Source organism: Temnothorax nylanderi, unplaced genomic scaffold, assembly GCF_030848795.1.
Source record: "Temnothorax nylanderi isolate EJ_2023f unplaced genomic scaffold, tnyl_v1.0 TNYL_tig0222_pilon, whole genome shotgun sequence".
NCBI classification, from domain to species: Eukaryota; Metazoa; Arthropoda; class Insecta; order Hymenoptera; family Formicidae; genus Temnothorax; species Temnothorax nylanderi.
Window position 1 is genome coordinate 266409 of NW_027249284.1, and position 11171 is coordinate 277579.

An 11171-nucleotide genomic window follows, 5' to 3' on the forward strand; every position below is an offset into this window, starting at 1 on the left:
ATTGAGGGGGGCAAAGGCGAGATTGCGACGTCAATGCAGAAGAGCGTAGGAGGGGGTTAGCGCAGGCAGGTTAAGTCAGGTTAAGTTGAGGTAAACACGCTGCATGGTCATCCGCGCGTGAGTGACAAAATTAACATCAATTCAACGAAGGAACGGTAAGTCTTTATTTAGCAAACGTTGAAAAAATATAAAGAAAATTATTAAAGTATTATTTACGTGCTATAATAATATTACAAAGCTATATGCGTAATCTGCTGCACAGAACAAAAGTGTCATTATTTTTTTAAACCGATTATATTGCAGTTTCTTGATGAATAGTGTGTTAAAAAATAAATAAATACTACAGTACTGTTAATTTATTGTTCTTGTATTACAGGCACTAATCATGCCATCGAGATACACCGCATATAAGTGCAGTAACAACAGCAATGACGGCTACGCACTTGTAACATATCTGCAAAATGAGTCGCTGAGGCAGAAATGGATCGCTGCGGTTGGAAGAGGAAAGAGCTGGTCACCTAATAATACTCAAAAACTTTGCGAGGTTAGTAACAATATGCAGTATGTTCTGACTTTGCACTTCGGAAGATAAATAGATGTAACAACGTAATCTACTGTTAGACTGAAGTATATATTTGTGATTTCCTTTCTCTAGATACACTTCCAACCATCAGAAATAAAATTTGTCGCTGGGCGCAAACAAGTAAAACTTGGTGCAGTTCTTTCACGGTTTTGTACGTGCAGTATAAGAAAAAAACGAAATATCTTACATCTACATCAAGATGGCTGTGTGCAGACATGCAAACCACTAACTAAAGAAAATCTACCACCTACTACGTCTCAAGAAATTACTGAGCAAATGGATGAAATGCAACCAATAGACGAGAATGCGAATTCACCGAGGAGCATCATAATAAAAGAAAATGAACAATTGCGGAATGAAATGCAAGGAACTGTGGAAGAAGTAGTAAAAGTAAACGAGAAGACTGAAAGGATTGATGTAGAAGTTGTGGATACAAACGTGGATACAAACATACGAAGAAAATTATAAACTAAAACAACAGGTTAAAGTACTAAATGAACGTTCTAACGGAACTGTGATTACTGTGGTTTAGGATTATTAGGAGAATCATATCTTGTCAAACGAAGAAGTGTATAATTAATAAAAATGAATGAAGCAAAATTAAGTGTGCAACGGAAACGTGCCCAAAATTTTTCCGAAAAGGAAAAACTAATTTTAACAGAAATAGTATTAAAGTATAAAAATATAATAGAAAATAAAAGAACTGATGGAATAACCTCAAAAGATAAAGAAAAGTGTTGGAAGGTAATAGAAAATAATTACAATAGTACATCTTCTTCAACTGAATTTAGAAGTGCGGAAGTCTTCAAAAGTTGTTGGGAGAATCTTAAAAAAAAAGACGAAAATTTTTCGCTGATGAAAGGATAAAATTATATAAAACAGGTAAGTGAAATGTTGGTTGATATTTTGGTGTAAAACTATAGAGATATTACATATCAAAATAATTATTTCATAATTTGTAGAAGTATATAATTGTTTATAAGTAATACTGTATATTGTAATAAGTAAGTTATGATTGAAAAACTAGGTGGAGGACCTTGTGAATCCCAATCAGATGTAGTGATGGAACGTGTACGAGACATTATTGAACCTTCTGTTGAAGGCATTAAAAGTATTTATGATTGTGATGCTATAGAAGGTAAAATATATACGTATAAAATATATGCACAGTATAAAGCGATGTTATGATTCTTTCTTATTTTAAAGCTCATTAAAATGAAAGATATTATAACTTTTGCTAGCTAGTAATATATGTGAAAAAGCTGAGAATATTTTAAATTATATTTATGTATATTATACAGATGTTTATACAGATCAAAGTACAAATGCATGCAAGATACCTACAAAGACAAATTCATGCGAGACGTTATCAGATTCTATTGGAATGGACGAGTGGCTTCCAGTTGATGACAATGATCAAGATGATGTTCTACATGTAAGAGATGTAAGTATTAAAATATATTATAATGTATACTATATATATATATCTGTTGTTCAAATGTATTAAATACAAATTAATATGAATTTGTAGTACTTACAAGAAAATGCTGGTGCTATGAGACAAAATTCATTTGATAATCTATCAGATGGACATGAAATGACAAACTACGATAAGGAAAATGACATAATTGGAAACGATAGTGTATCAGATGTTAACGGAAATAGCCCGGTTGTAAGTCTGAACAAAATTTTTATGTGCATAGAAGTGTACGTTACATTATTTATCTTTGTATTTATTTACCTTTTTGTTGCAGTTTATGAGAGAGAATAATAAACAATTAGCACAGGAGTTTTGTTCGACCAAACTGGCAATTTTATTATTAAAAAGACGCTACGTTTCAACCGCAAAATTCGGTCCTTTTCAAGCGTGTATGACTCGCAAATATTAATTAGTTGGACATAGTTTCCAAAATACGCCGAATCTAAAAACTAAACATCAGATTTTGTAGAACGTAGCAGATAGAATAAGTCTAGGAGCATTATATAAATCAAAAACTTACATATTAGAGTGTTATTTCAAGAAATAGAAAACGGTTTCACTACATTTCCGTTGTCCGTAATTATATCAGAGGGACGAGTCCCTGTCGTGCGATGGTGAAATTGCGACTAACAAGAAAGGACGAAACAATAAACAATGACTTCGAAATGTGGCTGAAGTAAAGAGAGGGAAGCAGATGAGAAGGGGATATTACGTTTCCTTTATGATATGTTCGTAGAGAGCATTAAGACACTCTGTGTCCTTTTGCATATTAATGGTATTATCCGATTTTTTGATGAAGAACATCTCCGCTAATTCCCTCTTTCTCATCAGCCTCTCCCTATGCATTATCTCTGGATTCCCCCAATCAAAGTCATGTCCACGGGATATTCGATGTTCACTAACTACAGAGTGTTTGCCGGCTGGTTTTTGAACATTGACCGCAGCAAATGGATAATTAATGCGAGTGGGAAATCTATTCCAAGCAATGTGTTGAATTTTTTAAGCCTTGGTGGCAACTTCGCCCTGCCTATTAATCCAAGCGAGAAGAAGGATCGCGTATGTGCCTCTCTAGACATTATAAAAAATTTCGAATTCAACACATACAAAATTCCTGACAAGGCAGTTGATGAAACACGTCGTTTAATTACTAACTCACTGCACAAATTTCTTAGCCTTAATAAACATATGAATCACATCGATAGATATTTCACAAAGGAATTTATAATCTGTAAAAAATTCCTACGTGATAATGACGATGTCCTTGTCACCAAAGCTGATAAAGGCCAAATAACGGTCATCTTAGACAAGAACTCTTATGTGAATCAAATGACCGGAATGCTAAATGACCAAACTACTTACAAAAAATTAATGAAAGATCCAATTAATAAGATTACAACCAAGATTAATGAACTGGTCAAAGCTTGGCATGATAATGGCATCGTCAGTGATCAGATGTACAGAAGGTTGAATTGTACTAATGGAAATCTTCCAAGGGCCTACGGACTACCGAAAGTGCATAAGGCCGGTTTCCCATTACGCGTTATTGTCTCAACGTTGGGCAGCCCTCTTTATGACGTAGCCAGCCTCCTCCAAAATACTTTGCATTCCTCTATCCCAAAACCTAAGTCACATATCAAGGATAGCTGGGCCTTTGCTGAGTTTATTAATAATAGGGAAATTAACGACGATGAGATACTCATCTCTTTAGATGTCACAGCTTTATTTACTAACATACCGAAGGACTTGGTTTTGAGGGGTATCGAAAAGAGATGGTGCCAGATTTCCAAAAAAACTGATCTCACGTTACCACAATTTTTACACGCAATCGATCTAGTTTTGTCGTCCACGAGTTTTGTATTCAATGGGGTAATATATGAACAAATTTTCGGTAGCCCAATGGGATCTCCGTTATCTCCAGATACTGCAGATATCGTGATGGACGACCTAGAGACACATTGCTTGAATCTTTTAAATCTCAACATCTCGGTATTTTTCAGATATGTGGACGATATTTTCGCGGTTGTCCCGAGGAAACATGTGGACTTGATACTTAAAGTTTTCAATGACTATCATCCTAGACTTAAATTCACATATGAAATTGAAAATAACGGGTCTCTCAATTTTCTCGACACAACTGTCATAAGAAATGGCAATACTTTGCTAACGAATTGGTATCGAAAACAAACGTTCTCAGGGAGGTACACTAATTTTTATTCGAACCACCCCTTAAAATACAAGTTGAATACCATTACAAGTCTTGTTGATCGTGCGATACTGCTTTCTGATAAAAGATTCCATAGCAACAATATTAAAACAGTCAAAGACATCTTAAATAACAATAACTTTCCAAAACAAATTATTAAGAAACACATTTTAAAAAGGTTACATCTCTTAAAAACACGCGATACCCCACACAACATCTCCACGGACGGCAAAACAGATTTTGATTTAAGGAAGTGCATGCCGTTGCCTTACATAAAGGGTTTAAGCGAAAATATTAATTATACGCTAAGTAAGTGCCACATTACGCCTCTGTTCACAATTCCCAAAAAATTGGATTGCCTAATTAAACGTGGTAAAGATAAAATCGATGATCTGAAACAAACCGAAATCGTATATAAGATCACTTGTAAGGATTGTAATGCTATATATATAGGGCAAACAAAAAGGCATCTTTGCACGCGTCTGAAAGAACACCAGAAGGATATCAAAAAACCAGCCGGCAAACACTCTGTAGTTAGTGAACATCGAATATCCCGTGGACATGACTTTGATTGGGGGAATCCAGAGATAATGCATAGGGAGAGGCTGATGAGAAAGAGGGAATTAGCGGAGATGTTCTTCATCAAAAAATCGGATAATACCATTAATATGCAAAAGGACACAGAGAGTCTTAATGCTCTCTACGAACATATCATAAAGGAAACGTAATATCCCCTTCTCATCTGCTTCCCTCTCTTTACTTCAGCCACATTTCGAAGTCATTGTTTATTGTTTCGTCCTTTCTTGTTAGTCGCAATTTCACCATCGCACGACAGGGACTCGTCCCTCTGATATAATTACGGACAACGGAAATGTAGTGAAACCGTTTTCTATTTCTTGAAATAACACTCTAATATGTAAGTTTTTGATTTATATAATGCTCCTAGACTTATTCTATCTGCTACGTTCTACAAAATCTGATGTTTAGTTTTTAGATTCGGCGTATTTTGGAAACTATGTCCAACTAATTAATATTTGCGAGTCATACACGCTTGAAAAGGACCGAATTTTGCGGTTGAAACGTAGCGTCTTTTTAATAATAAAATTGCCAGTTTGGTCGAACAAAACTCCTGTGCTAATTGTTAATTATTTGCTGGCGACTCAACTTCTCAGTTTTGTTAATAATAAACAACACTCTCTTAAGAAGAGCAATATACAGAATATACAAAAACCAGAAAAGCAAGATGTACAGAACACATCCGCAGTACAAATATTAAAACGAAAAATAAGTACTCCACTTCAAGTAAAAACCAATGTTTTAAATGATCAATATAAATCTAGAAAACTTAATAGACAAGACAAACCATATAAGAAAAAAGAAGAAACTATTACTTCAAGAATATCACAATTTGACATGTTAACAGATTCAAAGATCAAGCTTGCAGAATGTATGACAGACGATTTTAAAGCAAAAAGTGAAATAGAGATGCAAATCTTAAGTACACGATTGAAGAAAGAACAATTAGAAGTACAGATATTAGAAAAATAGTTGTTATTACAGGGGCATAGATTACAAAGAGAGGTGCAACAAAACAAGTCATCTAACGTTTCATAGAAACAAATTTTATTTTTAATTCGTTGTACTAAACAGTGAGATAGTGGCCTAGTTTACATCGATCACTTGATACGCGTATTAAATAGTAAATAACTAGTAAATTAGTTTGATTATTGGCTGATCAGTTCAAATATACTATTTGATACGCGTATCAAGAGATCGGTGTAAACTAGGCCAATATTGAAAGACTGATCAGAAAGACTGATGATATATAAAGAAGTTATAAAATATATTAAAAGTGAAAATAAGTTAATTTAATTTATGTTTTGTTCTTACTTCTAAATAATATATTGATTTTATTTTTGGTCGATCAGTCTAATACAAAGTTACGTTACATATATAAGAACTGTTTCTTTGTTTACAAGAAGTTTAATTTATGTTTTGTTCTTACTGCAAAATAATATATTGATTTTATTTTTGTTCGATTAGTCTAATGCACAGTTACGTTATATATAAAAACTGTTTCTTTTTTTACAAGAAGTTTAATTTATGTTTTGTTCTTACTGCAAAATAATATATTAGTTTTATTATTTTTGTTCAGTGTAATACAAAGTATTTATAAAATAATACATGAGTGCTTAGAGAGAGAGACATAGAGGAGGAAGATATTTTCTTGATAATATACTTGTTATTATGTATAAGTGAAAAACGTATATAATATATGTGCAATGTAACTTCAAACTGTATCTTATTCAAATAAAAAAAGTGTTACAAACATCAATATTGTTTAAATTTGGAATTTTCTTAATATGCACATAAAAATAAAACAGAAATGAGACAAATATATCACTAAATAACTAAATATATTTTTAGGTTTTTGCATTTCCTGTTCGATATCCTTATGCAGTTTATACTCCACACACATGCAAAAAGATAGAAAGTTTCTTTGACTTTTTAGATGTCTTTCATTCATGTGTGTTAATTGTGAAACGTTTTAGGGTAGATGTATGGTTTCCTCACTTTATTATACTCTAATGCTGGAAAAAATATATTTCTTATAATAATAGAGGTATTTTATAGAATTATTATAATTTATATAGGGTAATTTATAAAGTTAAAACTTTTGAATTATATAATTTATGCACACACGTACATACATCAGCGTGCGAACACACACATACACATACAATCTACTAGAAATACAAAATTTTAATATACTATATAAAAATATTTGTAAACAAACATATATACTTAGCAAAATAAGTATGAATCAGTTCTGTTCTTACTGTTGCACCAGCAACTTCGTCATTATTGATTCTCTGGTTAATGTCGCATTCGGCTAGCATATGATCCCATGATACAGGTAAATCTAAATTTGGATCGTCATCTCTGATTGTGGGTCATTATTTTGTCTAGCAATATTGTGAAGCACTGCTGTTGCAATAATAATAGGCACGACTCTTTGTAAGTGATATCGCATTCCCAATGCTAGAATTGGAAATCTTCTTTTCCAAACACCAAATAGACGTTCTATTATATTGCGGGTACGAATATGTGATTCATTATAGAGTCGTTCTGCAGCAGTTTGTGGCGTTATCAGTGGAGTTAGAAGATACCGCTTCGAAGGATATGCGGAATCTCCTAACAAAAAGCCGTTACCATATGCGGCATTCTCAAAATTTGCTCTCAAGCGACTATTATTAAAAATTGTGCTATCGTGCACAGAACCTTGCCAACAAGCAACTATATCTGTTATTTGTAAATTGCTGTTACATGTTGCTTGCGTATTTATGGAAAAGTATCCTTTTCTATTACGAAATAACTCAGCATCTTCTCCACCTACAATAATCAAAATAAAAGAACATGTAGTAATAATTATATAGTAGGCAAATCAATGTAAATAATATAATAGTATCTTATATAGCAATAATTTACCAAATGATTGGACACGGATATGTGTGCAATCTATACATCCTATCACTCTTGGGAAACGCGCAATTTTATAGAATTGTTGTTGTTCCTTTCTTATTTCTTCTTCCGTGTTTGGAAAATGAATATAAAGAGGTCGTAATCTAGCAATGACTCTACTGACTCTGTGTACGATATAATGTGCTGAAGTTGTGCTCACACCTGAGAAATCTCCAGCAGATATGAGAAATGATCCAGTGGCATATACACGAAGCGTCAATAACAATTGTATCATGGGAGATATCGCTTTATTTCTAAAAAGAAATTATTGTATTACCTTTACGTTTATTAGAATTTATATTTACAATTATAAAATAGTTTCTACTTACTTATTTGTTGCAAATTCTAATTCTTCCCTTATGTGTTGTAACTTGTAACACTGATAACACAGATCTTTTTACTTATTCAAAATCGCATTATGAATTCGATGTCATCAAGCTCTTCCAAATAATTAATGCGATGTTTAAATCTTTTCCTTCTTCTGATCGGTCTCACATTCACAATATTTTCATCATCAGAAGACAACAAGTTTAATAAATTCTGGGGCATCATATTTCCTACGTGTAACTTCTATATTATAAATTATGAAAATTTCTGTATCATGAAATGTTTACATCAATTTTATTATTATTATTTATGAAATTATGGGTGTGACAGAGAGATGATCTTATCCGTAAGCCCGTATATTACGCCTCTTTTGTGACAAAGTGGATGGTTCGAATTAAAGTTTAAATATCTACCAGAGAAAGTAGGTTTGTGGAAATGGTCGAAAATAATCCTTTCATCCTCTATGACAATGGTGACAACCAAAAAATTAAGTCTGCCCTCCCGTCCGATCTCACAGGTAAATTGCAACCGTTCATGCAAAGAATTAAAAATCTCCAATGTATTATCGATCTCATTACAAGGAGCATCCATTGCAATATCATCAACATACCGACAATAAAATTGTGGAACATAATTAAGTTGTGAGATTGCAATCTGCTCGAGGTCGCACATGACCATATCCGCCGCTATCGGTGACAGGGGAGAGCTCATCGGACTGCCAAAAATTTGTTTATAAAATTTGTTGTTGAAAGAAAAAAATGTCGAGTTGAGAATTAGTCGGATTGCAATTGTGAATTCGTCAAACGGAATGTCGGTGCGCTTCGAAATATCACTCCACCTTTTTGTTACACTATCTACCACCAAGTCTGTTGGAACATTGGTAAAAAGTGAAACGACATCCAATGATATCAATGTACAATTAGAGTCGAACGGCATACCATTTAATTTGTTAACTAAATGGTAGCTATTTTTTTTATATGGCTAGGAGATTCCGAAACAACTTTAGACAAAATATCATGTAAACAACAAGCAAGCATATACAACGGGCTGTTAATGGATGACACAATTATTCTAAGAGGACTTCCAGGCTTATGTATTTTAGGCAATCCATAAGCTCTCGGTAGGATGCCGTCCGTACAATTAAGTCTTTTGTACATGAAGTGATCAATATATCCCTTACCTTTCCATCTCGTTATTAGAGAGCGTAACTCACTCGAGAATTTTTTTACCGGATCTTTATCAATAACTTCGTAGATGGAAGTATCCGAGAGTGATAACTCCATGTTCCTTACGTATTCAACCTTGTCCAAAGCCACCGTGACACTACCTTTATCGGCTCTTGTGAAAAGAATGTCTGGATGTTCCCTAATAAACTTTTTAGTGGAATTAATCCATCCCAAAATCATTTTATATCGTTCTTATTGACCGTGAGTTTTTTATTGGCAATTTTATTGACTAAAGATACCGATCGGTTACTGACTGCCCCTCGGATGGATTCTTGGCATTTATTTCAATATATTACCTTCTATGTGTTTTATGAACTCAGTAATTAATTTATTCATTAATCGGTACCCCGAACCGTTCCCCCAATTGTAATAGCAAGGTAGACAATCTCATCCGGGATTACATATGCGGGATTAAATTGCGAAACCAACCATGCTGTGGAGCATCTAATGTAGATTCTTGTTTAAAATTATTAGCTTGAAGATTAACTTGAAATACATTAGGCCCCGGATTGTTTAAAAAAAATTTTTTCTTTGGAATGTCAGAATCCACCGAGTTAACCTCACCAGAACAATAATAATAATTAATGTCACATATCATCGATTTCTTACGTGTGTTGGAGATTTTCGTCAGCCAATTTATTTTTTTGTCAACTCTTGCCTTTCGGCTATGCCACAGATGACTTTCGACAATTTCCTGGCGAGCAAAGAAAGCATTCCCGATCCCAGGAGGAAATACATTAGAAATCGACTTATAGACTCTGTACATATCGTGTCTAATGCACTGTAAGCTTTTGTACGCATCACTCAGTTCGAGTTTTAGAATGGATAGACCGTATCTATGTGTGATCATGTTAAGTCTACCTAACAAAATAATTCACAAAATTGCGTACCTAACTCAACCCAAGTGATATGTATAGTAGCTTTATTTCTCTCTAACAAAATAATTCACAAAATTGCGTTACCTAACTCAACCCAAGTAATATGTATAGTAGCTTTATTTCTTTCTAACAAAATAATTCACAAAATTGCGTTACCTAATTCAAGTGATATGTATTGTATTTCAAAAAAAGATATGAAATCTTTAAAGTGCGCCAATTGCAAAGAGAATATATATACTTTGAATATATATACTTTGAAAAATGATTGTTGCGCAACTACTTTTAAAAAATAAAACTCAAGTAGTACGTATCTTCGTATTCCCATTCAAGGGTCTTCTCGTTCCAACCCAAGCTTTAATTCTTTTTAACAAAATTATAATATTACAAAAAATTATTTTAATCACAAAGAATTAAAGAGATAACAGTACAAAATAAAAATATTTAATTAAAATAAAATAAATAAATTTTTCTTGTAAAAAAACTTGGCGCTGCTAGACCTTGAATTTAATAAAGTACTAAAATTTTGATTGAATTTAATAAAGCACAAAATTTTTAATTGAATAAAAAAGCAATTTAGGGAAGTATGCAGCGGGAGTCAAAAAGCAGCGCCAAGTTTTTTTACAAGAAAAATTTATTTATTTTATTTTAATTAAATATTTTTATTTTGTACTGTTATTTCTTTAATTCTTTGTGATTAAAATAATTTTTTGTAATATTATAATTTTGTTAAAAAGAATTAAAGCTTGGGTTGGAACGAGAAGACCCTTGAATGGGAATACGAAGATACGTACTACTTGAGTTTTATTTTTTAAAAGTAGTTGCGCAACAATCATTTTTCAAAGTATATATAGGGTTGTGTGGGGTGATGTGCAACATGGGGTGATGTGCAACGTTTCCGATTCCTGGTCTGCATGTCGACATTTGACAGAACCGCATACTGCCATGTGTTTGT

General features: G+C 33.0%; 1 protein-coding gene and 1 pseudogene across 2 annotated transcripts; one reads left to right on the forward strand and one right to left on the reverse strand.

Annotated features, from left to right (window-relative positions):
* The first annotated feature begins 38 nt into the window (after positions 1-38).
* LOC139779368 (uncharacterized) lies at positions 39-6601 on the forward strand. 2 transcript variants are annotated; one of them, XM_071717718.1, is made up of 7 exons: positions 39-155; positions 377-544; positions 656-1465; positions 1611-1721; positions 1885-2027; positions 2115-2255; positions 2338-6601. In XM_071717718.1, exon 7 carries the CDS (start codon positions 2904-2906, stop codon positions 4992-4994), a length of 2091 nt encoding a protein of 696 aa, XP_071573819.1. In that variant the 5' UTR covers positions 39-155; positions 377-544; positions 656-1465; positions 1611-1721; positions 1885-2027; positions 2115-2255; positions 2338-2903; the 3' UTR covers positions 4995-6601. The 2 variants fall into 2 exon arrangements, with proteins under 2 accessions (XP_071573819.1, XP_071573820.1); XM_071717719.1 differs by having other exon boundaries at positions 42-155; positions 2338-2733.
* On the reverse strand, positions 6580-10269 carry LOC139779370 (putative nuclease HARBI1; annotated as a pseudogene).
* Between the last annotated feature and the right edge of the window lie 902 nt (positions 10270-11171).